General features: G+C 48.9%; 1 protein-coding gene and 1 pseudogene across 2 annotated transcripts in view; one reads left to right on the top strand and one right to left on the bottom strand.

Moving 5' to 3' along the window:
* The window catches only part of ZDHHC3 (zinc finger, DHHC-type containing 3), a 61,267-nt gene that overhangs the window by 25,625 nt on the left and 9,634 nt on the right, over positions 1–26,008 (top strand). Inside the window, exons 3-7 of one of the 2 annotated variants that reach the window (XM_011952648.1) lie at positions 5,068–5,192; positions 16,796–16,892; positions 17,586–17,667; positions 21,325–21,455; positions 23,877–25,254. In XM_011952648.1, the coding sequence (XP_011808038.1) occupies positions 5,068–5,192; positions 16,796–16,892; positions 17,586–17,667; positions 21,325–21,455; positions 23,877–24,035 (594 nt within the window). In that variant the 3' untranslated portion in view covers positions 24,036–25,254. Of the gene's footprint in view, positions 1–5,067; positions 5,193–16,795; positions 16,893–17,585; positions 17,668–21,324; positions 21,456–23,876; positions 25,255–26,008 lie in introns of those variants that run through there. The other variant, XM_011952647.1, reaches the window with a different exon arrangement.
* On the bottom strand, positions 11,958–12,854 carry LOC105519318 (annotated as a pseudogene).

The following is a 26,008-nucleotide window of genomic DNA, read 5'->3' as shown; positions in this document are numbered from 1 at the left end:
GGATGTTTCAAGGTGAGTCAATAATGACATTTTGGTTACAAGCCTCAGGAAAGTTGATCATATTCCTACTTTGGATGGCTCCTCCTTAAGGTTGTTGTTTTTGTTTGTTTGTTTGTTTTTGGTTTTTTGCTTGTTTTTAATGGATTGTTTCCTTTTTGCAAAAGCCACATGTTTCTAATAGAACATTTAATAAATATAGTCAAGAAAATTAAAAGTACCTGTGATCCTCCTACATGGGGTCTCACTATGTTGCCCAGGCTGTTCTCAAACTCTTGGCCTCAAGTTATCCTCCCACCTTGGCCTCCCAAGTAGCTAGGATTACAAACATGTACCACCACACATTTTTTTTCTTTTTTCTCATTCATATGTGTGTGTGTATATATATATAATCTGTTATAGATGTTTCCTGTGTCAAAAGTTGTGTACTTTTATGGCATATTTAATGTCCAGAACTGTACCATGTGGTCCTTGCCCACCAAAATGTGTTTGCTTTTAAACTTTGTCATAGGCTTTTCTCACATCTGACTACATTTTGCAGACCAGATTTTTTTTCTACTTTTTTTAACTTAAAAAAAAGTAATGAAACACTGTAGAGAGTTGAAAGAAAATAAAGGACCTCATCTCCACCCCACTCTCAGTCTGAGCCTGCAGCACTGAGGTGCACTTGCATGTGGACAAGTGGTCCTTTGGACTTGTGTCACCTCCTTGTCTCCTGCTCCTTGTGAGCCTTTGGCTCCTCATCCTCAGTGGGGAAGCATGTCATTGCTCTGAATGACAGGTCAGCCAAGTGCTGCCCATCTCAGGAGTGAATAGGTCCTCATGAGGCAGGAGAAGCAGAGGCCTAGCAGGGGAAGGGCTGGGACCCAGGGAAGAGCCACGTGAAGAGCAGAGATGACAGGAGATCTATAGGCCCACCTCTGGGTCTGTGCTTGAACTGATTTTCCTCACAGGTACCCGTCTCCTGCTTCGTATCCACCAGGATCCTCCTGGCCTTCCTAGGATCCCCACTCTCAGTCCTGCCTCCCCTTAGCTCCTGATGCATTGGTGGCCATGCCTTTCACTAGGTGCTCAGCGCAGCCTCACTGTGTCTGCACCTGTCCACCCACCAGCTGCTTGAGGCCTGGGCTCCCATCACTTCTTTGTACTTTCCACAGTGTTCGGCGTGGTGTAGACCTTCAGGAGAGAGTTGTTGGTTGATTTATCTCTGCAGTTTTCTTAGCTGGAATCTTAATCCACTGTGAGTCATTTTCTTAGTAAAAGACAGAACCACAGCTCCCTTCCATTTCCAGCACTTAAAGATTTTTCCATTTCTTCAGTGGCTCTTCCCTTCCCAGAATTCTTTTATAGGAGAGGTTCTGACACCCAGTCTTCATCACTTCTGCCCTGGGAACCCCTCACTTGGCCTGTTATAATCCATCAGTCCCACTCTGGGGAAACCAGGGGTGCTCTATCTGAAACTCCAGTTTGCCCACCCTGATAAACCATACTCTCACTCTGGGCCCATGCAGGATGTGGGGATCGTCTTAGTTTCTGTTCTTCTGATGTTGCACTGACTTCCCTGATTGTGGTATCTCATGGGTGCCCACTGAGGAGTGGAGCTTTCTGTGAAGTAGACCTGACACAGGGGCCATGGCAGGAAGAGTGAGTGCCCCAGTCCAATGCCATAGCTGTGGCTTGACCTTGTGTCAGGTGTGGTTCTTGTTTGAGAGCTCGGCCAAGCAGGCAGAGTTTCCAGGATGGCACATCCTTGGCTCCCTGCCGTCACGAATTCTTTCACCCCTTTGCTGGAAGCTGCTGGATCTTTTACCTTTCACTTTGTATTCATACTGTGTACCAGCCCAGGGCATCTGGTGCTGATCAAGGTAGACCCAAGCATGGAGTTGCTAGTCTAGCACAGTAGCTCTCAACCCTGGCCATAGAGTAGAAGACTGCTGGGGAGTGAAGGGGTGGCCTGCCCCTCCACACCTGTGGGTGTTTCTCGTTAGGTGGAACGAGAGACTTTAGAAAAGAAATAAGACACAGAGACAAAGTATAGAGAAAGAAAAGCGAGGCCCAGGGGACCGGCGCTCAGCTTACAGAGGACCCACGCCAGCACGGGTCTCTGAGTTCCCTTAGTATTTATTGATAATTATCTTTACCATCTTAAACATAAGGGAGTGGCTGGACAATAGGATCATTGTAGGGAGGAAATCAGCAGTAAGACATATGAACAAAAATCCCTGTGACATGAATAAGTTTAAAGGAAAATGCTGTGCCTTGAGATGCACATGCAAAATCTCCATAAACCTTTTAGCAGCATTGCTTTAGCAAGTCCCACCTTATTCCTAAAGGCGGTTTTCTCTTTGCTCAGTAAACAAAGCACACAATGGGTTTTACACGGAGATGTTCCATTGCCCAGGGATGGGCAGGATTTTTAACCAGCAAGCTGCCTTCAGGTACTTGTTTAACAAAGACACATCCTGCACAGCCCAATATCCATTAAGCCTTGAGTCACCACAGCACATGTCTCTTGCAAGGACAAGGTTGGGGGTAGGGTCACAGATTAACAGCATGTCAAATACAGAACCAAATGGAGTCTCTTATGCCTACTTCTTTCTATATAGACACAGTAACAGGCTGATCTCTCTCTCTTTTCCCCACAGGGGAGTGTAAAAATTGCAGATGTCTGGGCCATACCCCCTGGTCATTTATTTTTATAGTAGTGCTGCATTAGAGTCTAGGCATCTGTATTTTTTTAAAGCTGCAGCATTGGTGCCGACACCAGACCCAGAAAACAGACCACCATATACTGAGCACTTTATCTGTGGCAGTATCATCTGAGCCCTTTCTGCAAGTTGTCCATGTCTAGTTTAACCTTCTCAGTACTGCTGGGAATTAGATAAGATGAGTCCTGCCTCACTGATTAGGAAACTAAGGCATAGACAGGCCCACCTGTCAGTGGGCTCACCACTCACAAATGTAGAGCTCAGATTTAAAGCAAAGCCAGGGGACTTCCAAGCCAGCTCTAACCCCTTGTGCTATGCCACTGGCTGATCTTCTCTCTTACTTCTGGGACCAATATTCCCAGCCACCTTCCTGAGTGTCCCTCAGGCACTTCAGACTCAGCATACCCTAACTGAACTGGTCAGCTCTTCTCAGAACTTCCTTGTTAATGGCGTTAGCTCTCTTAATGGCTTTAGCATGCCACCACTTACCAGCTGCTAAAAATGGAAACCTTACTGCGGCCCATCTCCTCCCTTTTCTTTACCCTCTCCACCACCCAATAACAAGTTGGTTCCCTGCCATCATTTGTAGATTCAGATCTCAGAATTTCCTCTCCACTTCTCCCCCTCCAACCTCGTAATTCAGTTTTTTCTTACTGGACCATCAACAGTAACCTCCTATGTGGTGTCTGGAATTTTCATCTCTCCTTCTTCTTATCTGATCCACATAACACAGGCAACTGAGGTCTCTTCCTGAAGCACCAATGTTACCTGATGGCTCTAGGCTACCTATAAAGAAAAATCCCATCCCAACCTGGCATTCAGCGCACCACATGGGCTGGCCCTGGCCCATCAGTCCGGCCTCCCTGCTGACGCTGCATACACATGGCTCGGCACACTGATATTCTCCCTGTCTCCCAGATATGCCATGCTCACCCTCACCTCTTTGCCTTTACTCATGCCCTTCTCTGCTGGAATCCCTTTTCTCCCACAGGTCTACCTAGCAAATAGCAAGCCTCTGTACATTCCTTGAGACAACACTTGAACATCACTACTTAAAACTCCTCTGATTCCCCTGGTTAATTGGCTGCTGGCTCCTCTGTGCTCCCTCAACACAAATATCTTCCACAGCATGTAACCCCTTTTACTAGAATCATTTGTCAGCCTCCAAAACACTATAAGCCTCGGAAGCAGGGACCTCATTTGATTCCTGAGTCCATAACAGTGAGCATGAGAGCACAGGGCTCAGCACCAAGCAGGCTCTTGGTGAAGGTTGGTTATTAAGACCCTACTTAGGCCTGTGCACTGCCTGCTTTCCTTCTGTTTGGATGGGTGCACAGCCAGAGCAGAATCTTATGGCATTTTGGCTCTGCCATTGGCTCTAAAGAGCACTAAGTATTCACAAGCATACTCCATAGATGGAAGAGCAAATCAGAGAGCATCTCTGGCCAGACAGCAAGTCAAATACCTGAGGGCAGCAGCTCCCAGTTGCTTGTGAATTCACTAAGAACCAAATATAGATTACCAATTATTCATAACAATACCACTGGCAAAAATAAAATAAAACTTAATCCCAGCAAGCAACCCATTAACATGTGGAGCTGCAAGTTTTGATCTGGGAAAACTGTTAGACATGATGCCCACCAATGAAACTTAGAAAGGGAGAAGCTGTTATCAGGAAATTTAATATAGACCAAAAAATAGTCAGTGAGCCAAATCCTCACTGTTGTATAGGAGAGAATGGATTCAATGAAAATAATTTCAGTAAAATGAAAATATAAAGTAATCAGGAACAATGTCACTGTTTAGTGTAGAAAATTAGTCAAAGAGTTGGCCAGGTGCGGTGGCTTGTGCCTGTAATCCCAGCACTTTGGGAGGCTGAGGCAGGCAGATCACAGGGTCAGGAGATTGAGACCATCCTGGCCAATGTGGTGAAACCCCATCTCTACTAAAAATACAAACAATAAGCTGGGCGTGGTGGCTGGGCCTGTAATCCCAGCTACTCGAGAGGCTGAGGCAGGAGAATCGCTTGAACCTGGGAGGCGGAGGTTGCAGTGAACCGAGTGACACTGCACTCCAGCCTGGGTGACAGAGCAAGACTGTCTCAAAAAAAAAAAAAAAAGAAAAAAAAAAGAAATCAAAGAATCAATGTGGCCTAATGGCATTTCCTCAGAAAAATTTTTGGTCAATAAATATTCCTTAATGTTGGCATAATTCTGAACACAGAGTCCACATGTTGTTGGTATCAAAGTGTCCTGTCCGTGTGTGTGTGTGGTTGCTGCTTTCAAATAATTATCCCCACTGTAGAATGTTAGCGCTGATAGAACCCCCAGCCCAACCCTGATACCTTTCATCTTTCCTACAGGGGGCAGTGCCCAAAGGAAATGCCACTAAAGAATTCATCGAGAGTTTACAGTTGAAGCCCGGGCAGGTGGTGTACAAGTGTCCCAAATGCTGCAGCATCAAGCCCGACCGAGCCCACCACTGCAGGTACACTCACTGGGGCTCACCTCCTCTCTTCTCCCGCTGTCCTGCCTCCCTCCGTCCCCGCCAATGCGTGCCTCCTGGAGTAGCACACACTTCCCCAACAGGGGCCAAGTCAGCATCAGGATTCCAAATGTCCCCTGCTCTGGGCAGAGAGTGATCATTGTGAGTCTCCTTCCTGGTCCCTGTGAGCCCTCTAGATTGCAAAGAGCATTTGGTTTGGGCTCAGGACACCTGTCCCGGGACTTGGCTCTGCCACACCTGGCATAAGACCTGGGCAGGGCCTTTGTTTTTATATACGTAAAATATACGTAAAATGGAGGGGATTCCTGCTTTTCCTACCTCACAGCTTTATTACAAGGGTACCATAAGAAAAAGCTTTAGAAAATCATTCTGTGAATGTCTAGGACTTAAAATGAAGGGGTTGTCCTTAAATGAAGGCTTTCTTTTAAAACTTCTGAAGGTTATGATAGTTGCAGAATTCAACCGAAAAAGAAAGCCGTTTCCCCATCTTATATGTGGTCAGTTTTCTCTTTTTGTTTTCAGGGATGAGAAGACATCTAGCCAGAAGTTGTACTTTATTGGCTGGGCACAGTGACTCACACCTGTAATCCCAACACTTTGGGAGGCCAAGGCAAGAGGATCACTGGAGCGTAGGAGTTCAAGACCAGCCTGAGCAACAAAGCGAGACTCTGTCTCTACGAAAAAATTAAAAAATTAGGCCAGGCGCAGTGACTCACACCTGTAATCTCAGCACTTTAGGAGGCTGAGGCGGGTGGATCACCTGAGGTCAGGAGTTCGAGACCAGCCTGACCAACATGGAGAAACCCCATCTCTACTAAAAATACAAAATTAGCTGGGGGTGGTGGCGCATGCCTATGAACCCAGCTACTCAGGAGGCTGAGGCAGGAGAATCGCTTGAACCTGGGAGGCGGAGGTTGCGGTGAACTGAGATCATGCCACTGCACTCCAGCCTGGGCAACAAGAGTGAAACTTCCTCTTCAAAAAAAAAAAATTTTTTTTTTTTTTTAAATTAGCTGGGTGTGGTGGCACATGCCTGCAGTCCCAGCTACTCAGGAGGCTGAGAGCAGAAGATCCCTTGAGTCCAGGAGCCCAAGGCTGCAGTGAGCCAAGGTTGCACCACTGCACTCCAGCCTGTGCGACAAAGTAAGACCCTGTCTCAAAAAATTTTTATTTATTTATTTATTTTGAGACTGGGTCTCACTCTATCATGCAGGCTCATAGCTCACTGCAGCCTCAGACTCCTGGGCTCAAGCAATCCTCCCGCCTCAGCCTCCAGAGCAGCTGGGACTACAGGCATGCACCACCACACCCAGCTAATTTTTTTTATTTCTTGTAGAGACACAGTCTCACTTTGTTGCCCAGGCTGGTCTCAAACTCCTGGGCTCAAGTGATCCTCCCAACTCAGCCTCCCAAAGTGTTGGGATTACAGGTGTGAGCTACCTCGACTGGCATACAAGGAAACTTTAAATGCTAAATTACAGAAAAACAAAAATATCACTTGGTCCCCTTTTCAGAGGGTATGTGTTTGGGTGGAAACGGGTTATAGAGGAATGAATCTACTCTAGGTGTTGGATGTCATCCTTGTCAGGCTGAGCCTGTGGAGACATCTGGGTGTGTGAGAGATTTGAAGGGCGATTTCTGCCCGGCCTTGCTGCCTGTCTTTCAGACAAGAGTGGCCAGTCTCCAGCACTCAGATTCCAAAGTCAGCTCCCCAGTACCTGTGTGCTGTGCCCGCGGCACCTCAGCCTGCCCTGCTGCAGCGTCAGTCATCTATTTTCACCTTCCTAGTCACCCCTGGAAATCGGGATTGCTGCAGGGGTGGCCTCCCTAGATAAAGAATTAAGGTTCAAAGGGGTTAAGTGAGTGCGCCAAGGTCACACAGCAGTGAGCACTAGAGACAGGTTTGGGTCCCGGCAGTTCCGGCTGCAAGTCCAGGCAGGGCTCTTTCCGTAGGAACTCCAGTCTGGGGATGACACATGTAACTTTACGTAGTTGTACATATGTTTTTCTGTCTGAAAGAGAGAGATCCACAAACCTCCTCAACTGGTTGCCACCTGCTTGAGGGCAAGGGCTGAGGAGCCTGGGCAGGGGCCTGTGGTGATTGCTAGCTCCTCCGGGGTTTCTGTCTGTGGGTCAGCTTGCTTCTGACATCTAATTCAAGGCTTGCCTCCTGTGCCTGAGATAGAGGCTTCAGTTTGGTCTTTTCTTGCCACTCTTGGGCTCAGGAGCCAGCTGTTTTCTAACCATCACTCAGATTTTTTTTTAAAAAAAGAAAAGCTCAGCTTGCTTATGTGGTTTCTTGGGATAGCCCATTGTGGTGGAGCAGACTCCTTGGCCTTGAAGTTGGAGTGGTTGGTGTTGGAAGTTCAGCTGTGTCACTTGCTACAGTGTGGACCTTTAGCCAGGTGCTACATCTTTCTGACCCTTAGCTTTCTCCTCTGTAAAAAGGGTTGTTTCTTTGTAGTTTGTTGTGGGGATTAAGTGTGAGTAACTGTGTGAGTCACCTACCTCAACAAATGTAAGCTATTGCTAATAGAAGAATGTGTATGGAGTTAGGGATGTGCTGGGTTTATAAAGGCTGGACCAGAACGGGGAGGTGTTAACTTTGTATCATAGAAAAGAACTTTTGGGTGACCACAGTGATTCTTTTCTCTCCTCTCCCTGAGACCTTAGCTGCCACCACCACCTGGCATTTTCCTCACTGCCTCCTCCTTGCCTCTCCCCAGGATGATCCAAGGGAGGTATTCTTGTGTACTAGTAAACAAATCAGCTTGGGCAAAGCAAGAGCTGCTGATTCAGATGAACTAAAGTGAGGATGCCTGTAGAGTTGCCTGTTCCTGCCTCAGAAATGCGTGCTGACAACTGCTCCTTTGTGATGGTGCATGGTGGCCCAGGCCATCTGGGACCCACAATGTTGGATAAGCAGAATCCCCAGCACACCAGACAGACTGGGTTTGTTTATAGTCCTTGAGCCCAGAGGCTGCCTGCCTGGTTAGAGAAAGTTGATGTCGACCTTGCCCACTCAGGCGAAGGTACAGCATGTGTGCACACATGTTTGCCCCCAGCATTTTAGAATTTAAGACTGTCTCCATTCCCTTGTCTCTTGTGAACACCACAGATACACCCAGACCTTGCGTCTGTAGGTATTCCTTCCAGCCCTATGGTATGTGGGTGGGTCTTTCCCTCCTGGGAGAAGCACTCTGAAACCCCATGCTCTTTCATCCTGGTGTCAAATCTCCTGTTCATAGGGACCATGGAAGCATGTGGAAACTCTGTGGGAGGAGCCATTTATGCTAATGTGGATGGCCATGGCATTTGGCTTATGCTTTCAAGCTTGTCCAACCCATGGTCTGTGTGCCACTTGCAGCCCAGGCTGGCTTTGAATGTGGCCCAACACAAATTTGTAGACTTTCTTAAACATTAGGAGACGTATGCACAGACTTTTTTCTAGCTCATCAGCTATTGTTAGTGTTAGTGTATCTTATGTGTGGCCCAGGGAAGACAAAAGATTAGACACTCCTGCTAGGTTCTTCTGCATGAGGAGGGAGAGACCTCTGACTTTGCCAGCCCCCCACCTCCACACCCCAGACACCCACCCTGAGGCTGAGAGAGTCCTGGGCTGCTTGGAGCCCCTGACAGATTCTTGTTGTTTTGTCTTTCTCATGGTTATGATTACTGAGAAAATTTATATAGCACTAGTATTGTTTTTAAAGCATTTTGCATACATTTTTGGTGCTCACAATGACCCTGAGAGATCAGAGTAATTCTGCTGAGGCTGATTGGAGAACCTAAGTTTCTTTGACCAGAGCTCAAAGTGAGGACCTGCTTTCAAATCCCCTGTTCTTTCCACTCCACTGCACTGTCTTTCTCAAAATCGTTTCTGAGCTGGAGCCAGGATGTGGTGTAGATGTCTTTTTTGCTTATAATTTTAGTCATAGCCAGTGAGGGGTAAAATGAAAACCTCTGTGTGATGCCATGGCTCACTTAGTACCTTCTTGCTCTTTTCTTTCTGTTTTCCCTACGTGAGCATCCCAGTCTGATGTAGTTGAACTCATTTCCCAGGCCTGCTCTTTCCTGTCTGTGGTGTCAGAGACTTCATTCAGCTGACCCTTACTAAAGGAGGCCCTGGGCTTGGCTCTGAGCTTATAGAGGTGGATTAGACCTGGCCCTGGGTCTAGGAGCCTCCCACCCAAGCAGGGCAGGCACACTTCTCCACCATGATACAGTTTGGTAAGTGCTGGTATAGGGAGACACAGAATCCCCATGGGATGTGGCTGTGTTTCCGTGTTGAACCATCACCCAGGATGAGCAAGAGAGCCTCAGCCAGCTCCTTTGGGGATGAGTGCCAAGTAAGGGTCCTCATACCTCCCTGGAGAGGAGAAACATAAGCCCTAGAGAAACTGAGTGCCTATGAGCCAGTGAGCTTGGTGGCTTCTAGCAAGGTTTGGGGCCTGAAAAAATGGTAGGAAACCTGGAGGAAGGGGAGAAGGGAAGCATCTGCCTTCTTCTACAGTGACGACATAGAAACATAGAAGGAGCCTGGGAAACCTGGAAGGCCAGGGCGCAAATACCTCCAGTTAGGGTATTTGGTCTTTTCTGTGATTGTTATTGCACACTTGGTCCCTGTGCCATGGGAGCTCACCAGTTTACAGCATCTCCTCCACAAGACTCTGGAATTAGTGCCAGAAAGGAATGCCAGGAGAGGACTGTGAACAAGAAGGACCCTTAGAGGATAGGGTAGATTTTGCCAAGTGGAAAGACTGAAGAAAGGGCTTCAGGCATTGAGGCCATCCACAGCCAAAACGGGGAAGATGGCTGAGCGAGTGTGTGGAAGAGGCTCTCAGTCTGTGAACTATGAGCCTTCCTTGGCCTTGTGTTTGGGCTGCCCTGCTATGCCTAGGAAGGGAACACTGCTGAGCCCCCTGCCCATGTGCATGCCGTGGGGGCCGGGAAAACAGCTGGCTCTGAGGTGATTGATTCCCTGTGGGGAGTCAGGAGTTGTGGGGGGAGGCCCACATTTTTTCTTCTTCCTCATGACAGATGGTGCCTGAGGTGAAGTAGGGCAGGGTGTGGTATGCCCTTCACTGTCCTTCAGCATCTGCCTCTGGTCCCTGTCCGTGGCTGCTCCAGGCTCCAGCCCCAGCACCCTTCAGGCCTCTGTGAGCAGCTCAGCCTCTGAGCAGTGCCTCCAGCCACCGTGGGATGGGCCTCACCCCCCCAGTCTACACAGAGCAGTGCCTCCAGCCACCGTGGGATGGGCCTCACCCCCCCAGTCTACACACCACCTGGCCCAAGAAGGGTAGTGTGGGTTTGGCATTTCATATCTTTGAAAACAGGAAACTCAGGGACCGGCCTTTTAGACCAACACTTGTGGCCCTCGGCAGGCTGTACTCACTCTCCCTGTTCCCTGAGGTGTGTATCTTTCTAATTTGGAAGCCCAGTGAGACTCAGCCCATTGAGAAACCCAGCTTCCTGGTATTCACGCCTTGTCTCCAGAGAGGCTGGGAGGAGAGGGAAGAATAGCTTTGCTGTAAGAGCTTATTTAAACTCTTCGGCAGCTTTCAGAGGATGTGCAGCCACTTGGCACCTCTCTGCCGCTGAGCCAACACTGTCTCAAGAGCACCCACTTGAAAACCCTTTTAAAAATAAGTGCAGATGAAAGAGAAACTGCTCAGGAGCCAGGAGCAGAGAGGTGGTTACCCTCAGGAGTTTGTTCCCCGGATGGGGAGGGGATTAAGAAACCCAGAGGTACTGGTCTCTGGAGGAACATGCCAGAAACAGGCTCTATGGAGGGAGCATGGCACCTGGTGCCTGAGGCCTAGGATGCAGGGAGTACTCACTCGGCACTGTTTACTTATCTGCACTTTTAAAATTGTGTACTGGGAACAGGCGTACCAATTTAAAAATATATATTATATATATATACTTACATATATATTCATGTGTATTTTTTAAATTGGTAACAGAGAGAGAGAGAGAAACAGAGTGGCTAATGGACTTGCTGGTACTTAGCTTGCTCTTTGTTACTTCCATGTCCCTTTTGTGTCTCCTTTTCTTATCTTGCCCTCCTGGTCCCCAGGGAAATTCTGGAACCAGGCCAGCATCTCTGAAATATGCCCATTCCCAACATGTCTGTGTTAGTGAGGCCCTTTGAAGTTGTGGAAAAGAGCAAGGGTGGAGACCAGTATGAACACACATCGTCTAAGCTAGTCACATTATCTGTCTCATGTATTCCTTATAATAAACTTATTTTGTACAGAAGGGAAACTGGAGGCTCCAAGTTAGCCAGTTTGACCAGGGTAGCTCAGCGGACTCAGGTCTGCATTGCCACCAAAGTTCATGCAAGGCTTTGAAACGCACACATCTTCTCCTTGGGCTGCGAGTGAGCACTGTGGTGGAGGACTCCTCCGGAGTAGTCTTTGCTTCCAGGTTCTGGAATCCAGGGGACAGCACATCTCCAGCCCAGCGGAGCTTCTCCTGTGCTTTCCCTGTCCTTCCAGCTGGTCAGCAAGAGCTTAGTCAGCACTGTGGTGTGAGTGTGATCCAGCAAGGCCCCAGTGCCCAGCCCTTCCTCCAGCGTCCACCTGCCATTGCCCACTCTGCACTTTTTCAAGAACCCAAAGTAAAATTAGTTATGGAAGCTAGTGAAGAGGAAAGCTGGTGTGAACTAAGGAACTTTTTAAATTTTTATTTATTTTTATTTCTAGTTGTCAAATATCCTTTATTGAAATGTCTTCCTTTGTGCTTCTAAGTAGCTGGGCACTCCACCGCACCACTGTTGATGTCGTCTGTGATGTCATGAGGGTGGTGGCCATCAACTTGGCAGCCCACAGACTGGGCAGTCCCCAGAATCCCTTTAATGGTTCCAGAGAGTTGTCTGGCTAAAGGTCAGTGCCGCATCTGTACTGCTTTGATAAGCAATGTTGACAATCTCATCAAAGGTGGTATTTCCGGCCGGGCACAGTGGCTCACGCCTATGAGCCCGCCCAGCACTTTGGGAGGCCGAGGCGGGTGGATCACTTGAGGTGAGGAGTTAAAGACTAGTCTGGCCAACATGGTGAAATCCTGTCTCTACTGAAAATATGAAAATTAGCCTGGCTTGGTGGCACATGCCTGTAGTCCCATCTACTTGGGAAGCTGAGGCAGGAGAATCGCTTGAACTTGGGAGTTGGAGCTTGCAGTGAGCCGAGATCACACCATTGCACTCCAGCCTGGGCAACAGAGCGAGACTCTGTCTCCAAAACAGAAAAGTGGTGTTTCCGCTGTGTTTAACGTTTTTCTGTTTCTCTCTGTCTCGTGGCGGTTCCTTGAGGGCTTTGATGATCAGGGCAGAGGTAGAAGGTACCATGTCAATCTGGGCCTATCTGTTCTGAATGATCAGTTTCACTGTAAGCCTCTGACCCTTCCAGTCACTAGTTGCTTTGGCAATGTCATTACCAACCTTTTTTGGGGACAGACTTGGGTGGGGGGGCGCGATCTTGGGGGCCCACACAGGATGGCACTGACTTCACTCCTGGTGTACCTCAGCTATACAACTTTGATCTCATTGAGGTCGAACTTCGGCGGCATGGTAGAGGCAGCTGGTGTTGGATGAACCCAGATTTGGGACAACTGAAGAAGGTTGCACCTTAGCCGCCTCCGAGCTGAAAGCCAAGAGCTTCAAAAAAAAAAAAAACACTTACTTTTAGACACAGGGTCTCACTGTGTTGCCTAGGCTGGTCTCAAACTCCTGGGCTCGAGCAATCCTCCCACCTTGGCCTCCCTAAGTGCTGGGATTATAGGCATGAGCCACCATGCCCAGCAGAACTAAGGACCTTTTTTTTTTTTTTGGAGACAAGGTCTTGCTCTGTCACCCAGGCTGGGGTGCAGTGGCACAATCACAGCTCACTGCAACCTTCTCTCCCCACCCCGGGCTCAAGCGATTCTCCCACCTCAGCCTCCCGAGTAGCTGGGACCACAGGTGCACACTACCACACCCGGCTAATGTTTTGTATTTTTGTTAGAGACTGGGTCTCGCCATGTTACCCAGGCTGTCTTGAACTCCTGAGCTCAAGTAATCTGCCTGCCTCAGCCTCCCAGAGTGCTAGGATCACAGGCGTGAGTCACCACACCTGGCCTTGAACTAAGGACCTTTTAGAAAGGAAATATAGGCCGGGCGCGGTGGCTCAAGCCTGTAATCCCAGCACTTTGGGAGGCCGAGACGGGCGGATCACGAGGTCAGGAGATCGAGACCATCCTGGCTAATACGGTGAAACCCCGTCTCTACTAAAAATACAAAAAACTAGCCGGGCGAGGTGGCGGGCGCCTGTAGTCCCACCTACTCCGGAGGCTGAGGCAGGAGAATGGCGTAAACCCGGCAGGCGGAGCTTGCAGTGAGCTGAGATCTGGCCACTGCACTCCAGCTCGGGCGACAGAGCAAGACTCCTGTCTCAAAAAAAAAAAAAAGAAAGGAAATATAATTGTATTATTTCAAAGCTTTGTTTATAGCATTTCAACCTATTTTGAATAAATAATGTCCCCAAGATAATAAAAAGGAGACTAGAATCGATTAAAATAATGAATTGAAAAAAAAATTGTCAATGAACACATCTTTTGGCTGGTGACCTAAAGAAAGAAACAGGCAAAATTAATCGAGAGAGTTTATTTGGGCCAACATTGAGGACTGCAGCCTGAAACATACTTCCAAGTTGCCTTTGTTCAAGCAGGTTTTTGGGAGGTTTTTTAACTTTTATTTTAGGCTGGGGGTACATGTGAATGTTTGTTATGTAGATAAACTCGTGTGATGGGTGTTTGTTGTATATATTATTTCATCACTCAGGTATTAAGCCCAGTACCCAATAGTTATCTTTTCTGGCCCTCTCTCTCCTACCCTCCACCTTCAGGTAGACCCTAGTGTCTGTTGTTCCCTTCTTTGTGGCCGCATAGTATTCCATGGTGTGTATGTACCCCATCTCTAGCCACTCTGTCATCATTTAGGTTGATGGGCATTTAGGTTGATTCCGTGCCTTTGCTATTGTGAATAGTGCTGCAGTGAACGTTTGCATGCATGTGTCTTTATGGTAGAAGGATTTCTATTCCGCTGGATATGTATCTAGTAATGGGATTGCTGGTTTGAATGGTAGTTCTGCTTTTAGCTCTTTGAGGAATTGCCACACTGCTTTCCACAGTGGTTGAACGAGTTTACACTCCCACTAACAGTGTGTCAATGTTCCCTTGGATCCGCACCCTCGCCAGCATCTGTTTTTTGACTTTTTAATAGTAGCCATTCTGACTGGTGTGAGATGGTATCTCATTGTGATTTTGATTTGCACTTCTCTGATGATCAGTGTTACTGAGCTTTTTCTTCATATGCTTGTTGGCCACATGTATGTCTTCTTTTGAAAAGTGTCTGTTCATGTCCTTTGCCTACTTTTTAGTAGGATTGGTTTTCTCTTGTAAATTTGTTTAATTTCCTTATGGTTGCTAGATAATTGGACCTTTGTCAGATGCATAGTTTGCAAATATTTCCTCCCATTCTGTAGGTTGTCTGTTTACTCTGTTGATAGTTTCTGTTGCTGTGCAGAAGCTTCTTAGTTTATATTAGATCCCATTTGTCAATTTTTGCTTTTGCTGTCTTTGTCATGAAATCTTAGCCCATTCCTATGTCCAGGATGGTATTGCCTATATTGTCTTCCAGGGTTTTTATAGTGTTGGATTTTACATTTACGTCTTTAGTCCATTTTGGGTTGATTTTTGTGTATGGTGTAAGGAAGGGGTCCAGCTTCAACCTTCTGCATATGACTAGCCAGTTATCCCCAGTACCATTTATTGAATAGGGAGTCTTTTCCCCGTTTACAAGCAGGTTTTTAAAGGGAAAAGGGGAAAAGGGACTGATACAAAGCTGTTTGACAGGAACTGACATTGGCTTACAGAAATAACATTGATTAGTGATTGGCTATACATTGTTGAACTATAGAGTGTGTGTCATTCCATGGCTACTTGGCATCAGTCTAGAGCCCACATAGCTAGTAGCTTCAAGAGGTCATTATTTGCTGGGCACAATGGCTCATGCCTGTCATCCCAGCACTTTGGGAGGCCAAGGCAGGCAGATTGCTTGAGCTCAGGAGTTTGAGACCCACCTGGGCAACCCCATCTCTATCAAGAATACAAAAAAATTAGCTGGGTGTGGTGGCGTGCACTGTGGTCCCAGCTATTTGGAAGGCTGAGGTGGAAGGATTGCTGGAACTTGGGAAGTTGCAGTGAGTCGTGATCGCACCACTGCACTCTAGTCCGGGTGACAGAGGGAGATCCTATCTAACAAAAAAAAAAAGGTAATTATTTATCTCAAAGGTGGGGTGTGAGATGTGACTGCTGTCACAGGCTGTCATATTTCAGTGCTTTTCTAGGCCTAGTAATTAAACAGGCTCACATTCCTCAGATAAAAAGTTTTTTTTTTCTTTCTCATGGCAAATGAGTCTTTCTAAACTTGAGCTTTGGGAAGCAGTTGCTTTCAAGCCCCAGTAGTCCTGGACACTTTTTTCATATTATTACTTTGTATTGTCCAAAGGGGGAGTGGGTTTGTGCTTGCTATCAAATAAGCTTGAAACAGGCTCAGCCCAAGAATTATCCCAATAATGTTAGAAATGTGCAAATTAATGAAATGATCTGGTCGACAGTTAAGCTCAAATGACTTTTTTTGGGGGGCGGTGGGGAGAGACAGAGTTTTGCTCTTGTTATCCAGGATAGGGTGCGGTGCAATGGCATGATCTTAGCTCACTGCAACCTCTGCCTTCCGGGTTCAAGTGATTCTCCTGCCTCAACCTCCCGAGTAGCTGGGATTACAGACGTGCACCACCACGCCCGGCTAATTTTTGTATTTTTAGTAGAGATAGGGTTTCACCATGTTGGTCAGGCTGGTCTTAAACTTCTGACCTCAGATGATCTGCCCACCTCAGCTTCCCAAAGTGCTGGGATTACAGGCAGGAGCCCCCGTGCCTGGACTCAAATGCTTTTCTTCTTTTTTTTTTTTTTTTTGGCTCAATGGATGTCGTCTTAGAGCCAAAAAGTTTTTGGAGCTGGGCTTCCTGCTGTCCTTGATCTTGCTCTGAAATAGCCCTCTCTTCTGTCCTTTGTCCTTCCTTGGTGGAGGTACCTGGCCCTCCCTGGTAGCACCTCATAGTGCTTCTAGAACTTCCACCCAGCCCTTGGTGGTTTGGTCTTTTGGGGAAATAAGTAGCAGCCATTCTCCAAATCTTAGCCCACTTGGTCAAGTTTTTGAAACTACTTCATTGTTTTTCCCCCAGGAAACCAAATTGTAAGCCCCATTACCTCAGGAGAGCAGCCTCTTTCTTAGCCATGTCAGTTCTGTCCTATTTATGTGCTAAGCAAGCTAAGAGGCTTTGGAGAATGACTCTGTACCCCTGTCTGGAATGACTGCCACCCTGGGGTCCTGACCCAGCCTCCCAAGCCCCATGTGACACACACCCAGGAAAATCCCTGGCAGTACCCAAGGAAGCCATTTCAGAGGAGTGGAGCAGGTGCCATGGGTTCTGTGTTCCCCAGGGCCCTCCCAACACCCTAAAGGTCTGACCTGTGGGCTGTTTCAGTGTTTGTAAGCGGTGCATTCGGAAGATGGACCACCACTGTCCGTGGGTCAACAACTGTGTCGGCGAGAACAACCAGAAGTACTTCGTCCTGTTTACAGTAAGTCAGCTTCCAAATTCTGCCCCGCCCCCCAAGAAGCAATGGAGCACTTTGTTCCTTTGAAAATTCTCAGCATTCACGATGTTCTTTGCTGCTGTTTAGAATACTGCCTGGCCCTGTAGATCTCCACCTTCCTGCCAAAGATCTCTCTGGCTCAACAAGTGCCTGTTCCTAAGTCCTTCCCTTGAGCGTTTAGAAAATTGATTCAAGTTGATTAGCTATGAGCAAGGGCTGTATTCTGGGCTCCCATGCCAAGTGTTGGACCTAAGTAGCTCAAGAAGGCAGTTTGGGTGATGACCTCAAATCCTGAGCTGCAGGTAGGTGGAGTCTACTTAGTGCAAGGACTAGAAGGGCCCTCAGCAGTCAGTACCCTGACTTTTCAAGGGAGGAGATACAGCAGACTTGAACCCCCGTCCCAGGCAGCTGAGACTGCCTGGAGCCCAGGTCATGCCTGGGAGACGGGCTTGTTTCTGTTCTGGTTCCACATACTCCCGCAGATAGCTGCTCAGTTGACCCAGGGCTGGGGGTAGGGGGATCTGTAGGGAATCACTAGCTGGCCCCCGGTCCCTCCTGGTCAGGCCTCGGCCTAGCTAAGTGTTCCTGAGTGGCAAGTTCTGAGTGCCCCCGTCCCAGGAGCCCATGAGGTCAGAGGATTCTTACAACAATGGTATCTGCACTGCTTTCCTGTTTCAGATGTACATAGCTCTCATTTCCTTGCACGCCCTCATCATGGTGGGATTCCACTTCCTGCATTGCTTTGAAGAAGATTGGACAAGTGAGTATGTGCCGAGGCTTTCCTCCCTGCTCCAGGGTGGGTGTGTGACCTTAGTGGGGGCAGGGAGGCTCTTTGTTTCCTTCATGGTACCAGGGGCCAACCTCATTTTATTAAATCTCCTGAAAGCCTATGGACTGAACAGGGAAGAAATGGCAGAGGCTGGAATCTCTCTTCATGAAAAAATGCAGCCCCTTAACGTCAGTTCGACAGGTAAAGTCGTGAGTTGGACAGACAGACCCTCTGGACTGAGCGTGCCCAGGGAAAATGCAGGCCCCAAGCAAGCACAGAGGCCGGTTCCAGTACGTGGGAGCCGTGCTGGGAGAGAAGTTTTGTTTTCTGTCTTTCCATGAGGCACTTAAATCAAAGGTCATTTTATTCCAGTCTTGCAGAGATTCATTTTTTACTTTCTGGCTAGGACATGGAGTTTCTTTATTTATTTGTTTAGTTTTTGTGATGGTTGTTTTTTAACTGCTTACACTGATAATCGTGAATTTACATTAAGATTGTAGATAATTCTTCCTGCTTTAGAGGCATCCCACTGAAATGTGCAAATACTGAGGAAGAAACTCCAGCCAGAAGATTGCACAGATCCTAAAGGAAAACAATAGATGCTGGAGGAAAAGAAATAAGAGGCCACCTACTGGGCTGGCTCTTTCACACTCACAGTCTGTAAGACAAACGTCTTGAGCAAGGAACATTGTATTTCCTCTGCTTTTCCCTCCATGGACCTCCTTTTTTTATTTCACTGTCTTTAGAACTTTTGCTCTTCCTATTCATGCTGACTTCTTCCCACAATTCAGGCATAAGTCAGATGGCAGAGGTCAAGCTAGCAGACAATAGAGAGAGGAGAGGAGGGAGGGTAGGGGTGAGTGGGTATGTGCAGAACTTGCCATTCTGCCTATCTAGGTGAGTCGCCAGCAAGTTCCTGATCACTTGGTGAGCATTCTGAAGTACATGCCTTCTGCTAGGCCTGGGGAACCAGATCTACTCCAGATGTGGCCTTGGTGACTTGACAGGAGAGTCCAATTAGGATATTTTATCATCCCAAACACCTCCCACCTCTCATCAAGTTAACAGACGTGGGCAGGTGATGGGGTAGCGCAGACTGTCAGTGAGGCAAAATGTCCCTGTCATGGAATGGTGCTGGAAGGGACCATTTCATTAATGCCTACTGGGAGCCAGGAATGGCCCAAAGGGCTTTTTGAGCGGTGCATTGTTTTGCCTTTATAACCAGCCTGCAAGGTAGGAGGGATGCTTCCCACTTTGCAGATGACAGAAGCTGCGGCCCACAGAGGATGAACAAGTTCCCAAGATCACTCAGCTAAGAAGAGGGCCTGTAGTTCAAGCCTAGGTCTGGAGCAAGGTTTTTAGCCCTGTCGGTTGACTCCAATGGTCAGGGTCCTCCCAGCCATGCTCTTGATTAACTGTGCTCAAGATTCCTGATGGAGTGGGCTTCAGGCACCCAGCTTCTGTGGCAACTAGGCTGGGAAGGCACAGGTCAGTCCCCAAAGTTGAGGCCTGAGAGTTGACTGTATATGACTGTTACTGCCCTCACTACTCAGCCCTGGTGAAGCTGTTGGGCCATAGGAGCTGGTGTGAGTGGGGGGGGGCAGAGGGCTGTCCCCCGGGATTAGGGCACTTTGAGTTGATATTTAAAGAAGGATAAGGAGGTGGTTCCACACTTCCCGATCTGATTCCTACCTCCCCAAACTCCATTGGTAATTCCTGAGGCCCAGCCCACAGAGGAATGATGCTTGCTGATTTGCAAGGAGGGAGAACAGGCCATGGCCCTGGGCTCTGCCACCAGCTCCAGGGCAGCAGAAGCAGATAAGAAGGAGGTGCTTTGTCCAGCAGGCACCCCCATGTGCTCCTGCCAGGCCAAGGCCAAACTGTGCAGATGTTCTTTCATGAATTCTTAAGCATCCCCTGGTACAGCAAGGAAAAGAAAATCTCAGAAAGCCCAAACCTCTTGCCCAGATCCTTTTGTTGTCAGGCGCTGTCCCAAGACTGGTTGTACGGCAGTGAGCAAAACAAAGTCCCTCTCCTCCTGGAGTTTGAAGTGTAGTGGGAGAGGCGGCTGTCAAACAAGTACAGACAGAAACAGGTAATTCCACAGTGCAGAGGACAGGAAAGACTCAGGGGCTGGAACAGAATATTAGTATGGGCCTTGTAGTTAGAGTACATGATCAGGAATTGGTGCCAGGATTTGTACCTCATGGTGTCTGCCAGATGTCAGAGCCTCTCATTCTCCCCAACACCCTGCCCAGCCCAAGGCCATCATACTTGTAGCCACCCACGGCCAGCCCATCAGGCTGGTGGCCACCCCAACTAAGCCCTGCCCCACAAGGAGCCAAGAAGAGAAATCATTCAGAGGCATCGATAAGTTCCCAGGGAAACCTGAGGAGATACGCATTGTAGATGAGATGCTTCTTACCTGTCACCCACATGGTGTTTGGTATCTTTCCAAGCTCATTCCCACATTTGACCTCCCTTGCCCCTCCTGACATTCCCCTGGGGAGCCAGCAGGACGGCTTGAATGGAGTGCTTACTCCCTTAATTCCCAGAATCAGTGAAGCCCGACTCTGCCCTCCAGGATCTGATCTTTCCAGCCAGGGTAACAGACACAAGTATGGAAGCAACGAGAAACGAACCACAGCCCAGGCTCAGCCAGCATGGGCAACTGCACTGAGGCACAAAAGTTCTTAGGTGAAGAGTGCCAACCAAGGGGCCTAGCCTGTCTGCCAGTACCATCTCCCAGGCCACCTTCCAGGCCTGGCATTTCCCAGGCCACCTTGCTTCAGGGCCCTCCCCTCCCTGCTCACCCCCACTATCTCCACAGCACCTTCGCTTTTCTCTTCCATGCGCTGGGTTTCTGACTTAGACTTTGTTCAGACAAAAGACTGCTGCTTAAAAGCAAACCATACGTCTCGTCAAATCTCACTGCTTCACAGTGGAGTGGGTGGAGGCCTGAAGATGGCGGGACTGGCCTCAGGTCCCCGGGGCTGGAGGCCAGGACAGTGAAAGCCCCTACTCTGGGCCCATGCCTCTTTGGTCAACTCCCTGGCCTTTGGCACTGATGGCCTCGGTGCTACAGATGTCCCTGGGAGCAGGGGCAGTGCATTACCTCACAGTGTAGTCAAGGCTGAGCCCCAGCATCAACTGCCCCTGCCAAGCTTAAAATCCCAAAGCCACCAAGTGATCCTCCACAGCTGCCTGTGAGCTGATGGGGTCTAGAGGGGCAGCATGTCATACAGGAATGCCCAGAAAACCTATGGCCATAGCAGGACTGGACAGGCATCTCCACCTGGGTACCTGCATTGTGCTCTCTGAGGAGAGGAGGGTCCACTGTGGTGTCGTCAGGCCTTCCTGCCTCACTTCAGAGGCCTTCCTGGGCCCTTCCAGGTGTCAGGCACTGTGCTTGGCACTGGAGGCAGTGAACGAATGATTTGTGTTAGGGAAGGGAAGCCCCGACTGGGGCCTGGCCTGTTGAGTCGGCCAGGATGATTCTTACCGTAGCCTGGAGGCCAGAGACCTGTGGCACCCAGGAGGAATGAAGGCCTGCAGGCGGGAGGGAGAGTGGGAGCCCAGTGGGGCGGTGAGCCTGGGCAGCGGGCAGTGGGTGGCGGCACCAAGCTCCATGTACTTCTTCTCTTTCAGAGTGCAGCTCCTTCTCTCCACCCACGACAGTGATTCTCCTCATCCTGCTGTGCTTTGAGGGCCTACTCTTCCTCATTTTCACATCCGTGATGTTTGGGACCCAGGTGCACTCCATCTGCACAGATGAGACGGTAAGCAGGCGCTCTGCCCGCCATTTCCGCACCTGGGGATGGGGAGGAGCCAGGGTCAGTGTTGCTGGGAGAGCTGCTCACAGTCAGACCGGAGCCCAGTGGTCAGGCCCCTGGTGTGCAGGGCACAGTGCCTTTGTTTGCAGTTACATTTGGGTCGTCTTCATCCACACACAAGTCCTCCAGCCTTGGGGCAGCCACAGCAGATCATACCAGGAGTGCGGCCCAGCAACCATGGCTGAAAGGCTGCCTTTACCACATTTCCTTCCATCCCCCCATGACAGGTCTTCCTTTATGCTGTACTGCATTAGACACTCCACTAGGCACTGAGGGCACCCTTCCCATCTGGGGGCCACAGGCTTGAAACAGAGTGGTTGACAGGGTGCCCTAACCCAGCTGGGACAGGCAGGTCAGCTTGCCAGCCATGCCTGGGTCCTGAGGGCAGAGTCAGGAGACAGGTCTGCCTTGAGCCCCCAGGGCAGCACGCTTTTACCTGGCCTCTGGGTCATCTCTGTCCAGCCCAGCCCTGGTCCTCATCCACTGCCTTCTCCTCACCCCCACCCCCACCTCCCATCTGCCCACAGCACCTTCACTGGAAGCTTTGAGGCTGCTGGCTGTGCCAGACTGGGGCCTATTCCCTTGGTGTCCCTGTTGCTATCTCCTGACCTTCCTAAAGTGTCTGAAAACCTCAAGGTGGTCAATCCCTGGCTGTGATATGGGCATTTCTCTGGGGATTTACATAGGAAGAAGGGGCGGCACTTAGCTCTGGGCGTGAGGAGCAAGCAGAGCCATGAGGCTGAGAGCCATCCCTATACGACTCCTGATGTCCTGAGGCCCTCTCAGGGTCAGCTCTCACCGGTGGTCTAGGGCTCTGCGTGAAGGTTTGGGCCTATGGGTGGTCAGCGTTAGGAGTGGGCTCACAGGACGACAACATCCTCCCACTGCTGCTGGGCGCCTTCCCCTGTGGGCTTAGAGGAGCGTGTGCAGAGCAAAGAAGGGCCAGTGCTGCCCACTGCCAGAGCACCATTGTTCGTGTCTTTCGGCAACTTTTAGAAGGTTGCGGGGCTTTTGGCAACATTTTTTCTTTTATAAAAAATGATGTCATTTCAAAGGAGTTTCTGTAAAACTAGTAGCCAGTGGTTTAGATCCAGCCCTGCATCCAAGCAGTAACGGTGACCAACTTTTCTGCATAAGATCTACAGGGAACTCGATGGGGATTCTTTCAGGACCCGCCTGCCATTGGGATACTGCCAGGTCACGGTCTGGGGGAACCAGAAGGCAAGCTCTCACGGCCCCAGTCCTAGCCGTTCTTCCCTGAGAATTATGTTGGAAGGAAAGGAGAAAGCTGGAGGGCCCTGCCCCACCTGGGAAAGTGTGTCTTCCCTTTGCCCTGTGTCCTTCCCACGTCCCTAGGTTGTGAAGACAGACTCAAATTCGGCTGTCCTCCCAGCACCCCTTCACTAGAGACCACAGCAGACAGACCCCTGGCCAGGCTTCTGCCAGGCTGCTTCTCTCCTGTCCCTCTGGGCAGGGGCCCTGTTCTCAAGCTCTGCCCTTTGACCAGCTCCATCGAAGGGAGAGGGGGAGGAAGCAGCTCTTCCCCCAGCCCCAGTTTTTTCCTGAGACTTAGCAGGGGAAGCGGCACCAGCTCCGTGACAGCTGCTGCGTAGGTCTCCACCACGCTTCTCCCCAAAGGAGCCACTAGGAGGACCTTTGCCATGCCAGGCTGGCTGGCCTGGCCATGCCACCCTCTAACCTGTACTAATCCCTCCTCCTTCCTCCTCTATGGTGACTTCCTCCCTCATTCGTGGTCTGTCACTCCTATTCAACCTTCAGTTTGTGTCTCACCAGCCCCACTAAGCAGGGTGCTGCTTAATCCCCCAGGCTGGTGAGACGCACAGCGCCAGAGCAGTCATTTGATTTGTTCCTTTTTTTTTTGTCTGCAAAGTGGTCATGGTAGCTTCAAACTTCCTAGAAACCTCTCCCAGATTAACGGCCATCATTGGTTATGATGATTGCGAGCTCCCCAACAGCTCTGAGGCCTCTAGTGACAAAGCCTTCATAGCACTCCATCCACAGCCCAGCACAGAGTTTCTGAAGAGTGCCTCTGCAGAGCCCAGCGAGGGGCCAGAGCTGGAGACAGCGACACACCCTGGCCTGGCATACTTAGACGCAGCGGCGTCTGCGCTGCTGATGATGCTGCTTTTTCCCTCCCTTCTTGGAGGAACTTGTGAATGAGTGCCCACCAAGAAAAGGAGAAATTTTTTTAGTAACACGTTTTTTGAGAAAGATGTATTATGTAGATAGCTTTGTTGCTTTAAAAAGAAAATATTTACTCCATTCACCTCTCACTGTGGACATCCCCCCCAAAAAAACCACAGCAATGCAGTGCTTGACTGAAAGTATGATTGTTCTTGTTTTCAGGGAATAGAACAATTGAAAAAGGAAGAGAGAAGATGGGCTAAAAAAACAAAATGGATGAACATGAAAGCCGTTTTTGGCCACCCCTTCTCTCTAGGCTGGGCCAGCCCTTTTGCCACGCCAGACCAAGGGAAGGCAGACCCGTACCAGTATGTGGTCTGAAGGACCCCAACCAGCATGGCCACTCAGACACAAGCCCACACCACAGCACTACCATCCCATCTGTTCTCATGAATGTTTAAATCGAAAAAGCAAAACAACTACTCTTAAAACTTTTTTTATGTCTCAAGTAAAATGGCTGAGCATTGCAGAGAAAAAAAAAAAGTCCCCACATTTTATTTTTTAAAAACCATCCTTTCGATTTCCTTTGGTGACCGAAGCTGCTCTCTTTTCCTTTTAAAATCACTTCTCTGGCCTCTGGTTTCTCTCTGCTGTCTGTCTGGCATGACTAATACAGAGGGTGCTGTCTCGGGCTGTGCCCATTCTACTAACTGAGTGGATGTGACGCTGTGCATGGATGGAATAGTTCGGACACCTGGCAGGGGATGCATGGGCAAGCCAGGAGGGCCCTGACCTCCCACTGCCCAGGAGGCAGTGACGGGCTCCCCGATGGGACTTAAAACCTCACCGAAGATGGATGCACCCCTTGAGGCCTGAGAAGGGCAGAATCAGGGCTGGAGCCTTCGGAAGGGACCTTGGCACAGCGACCTCAACCCCAGCTGGACACAGTTTGCCTCCTAACTCGCAAAGCAATGACCTGCCTTGTACTTTATGGGCTTGGGGTGTGTAGAATGATTTTGCGGCGGAGTGGGGAGAGAGATGAAAGAGGTCTTATTTGTATTCTAAATCAGCACTTATATTCCCTGTGATTATTTGGAAGAGTGTGAAGGAAAGACATTTTTCCAGTTCAAAATGCCTTATACAATCAAGGGGAAAAAATTACACAATTTCGGGCGAGCTGCCTTTTCCTTTGTTACATCTGCTTCCTCTCTCACCACCCCCTCTCCCTGTCTTCCCCAGCAAGATGTCAGTTAAGCAGTGTGGATTCTGACTGCAATAGGCACCAGTGCCCGACACATACAGCCCTGCCATCATCCCCTTCTCATTTTATAAACTTCAAAGTGGATTCACTTTCTGATATTTAACCCCCATAAATGTGCACGTACCTGTGTCTTATCTATATTTTAACCTGGGAGACTGTTGTCCTGGCATGGAGATGACCATGATGCTGGGGTTACCTCACAGTCCCCACCTTTTCAAAGTTGACATATGGCCATACCATTGGCTGGAATCCACAGCCACACCTACGCCTGTGGCACTGGGACGGAATAGATTTTCCATTTGAGAGGCACTTCCTGTGTCAGTCTTGTTTGAAGGAGGTAGGGAGTGCCCTCCAAGTACAAAAATGACAAATATGATTATTGACCATCTGGGAATTCTCACACATTGATTTGTTTTTTAAGCAATTGCCAGAAAACCCCTTTTTTAGCTTTTGCTTGGGGTGGGGGTAGAAGATAAGGTTTATTCAATCCTGTCCTGGGTAGGGCGACAGTGAATCTAGCCATGTGATTTTTCAGAAAAGTAAGTCGAACATGCTGCCTCTTTTCAATTCTGTCAGTGCTTCCACATGGAAACAAAATGCAATAAAATTTTTCCAAAACCTGTTCTGATTTAGCTATCTCTCTTGAGGTGTTACCGTTAGCGGGAGGCCGACTATCCACAATCTACTTGAGTTTTCTCCGATTGGGTGTTTCATTGCTCCGTCTCTTGAATGAGGATACTTTATTTTTTTGGTTTTAAAATATATATATGGTCCTCTCTTGAACCAGCTTGCCCCACCAGGCCTCTTTCCTTGGCTTTCTGCAGCCTGAATCAATTCCTGCGTGTTGATGGGCTTTCCTAAGAGCTTTCCTGAGTCAGTTAACTTTGACTCGCCTCTACGGTGCTATTCATGCGATATGGGCAAGGCTAAGATGCTAAGATTTTTTAAAAAGAATGCTGTTTTAGATCAAGTTGGTAGCATTTGTTCTCCATATGCTTTTAAAAATTTTTTTCTTGGCCGGGCGCGGTGGCTCAAGCCTGTAATCCCAGCACTTTGGGAGGCCGAGACGGGCGGATCACGAGGTCAGGAGATC

This window comes from Colobus angolensis, unplaced genomic scaffold, assembly GCF_000951035.1.
Source record: "Colobus angolensis palliatus isolate OR3802 unplaced genomic scaffold, Cang.pa_1.0 Scaffold344, whole genome shotgun sequence".
Lineage (NCBI taxonomy): Eukaryota > Metazoa > Chordata > Mammalia > Primates > Cercopithecidae > Colobus > Colobus angolensis.
The sequence above is the reverse complement of the archived record's forward strand: the minus strand, read 5'-3'. Positions and strand labels throughout refer to the sequence as shown.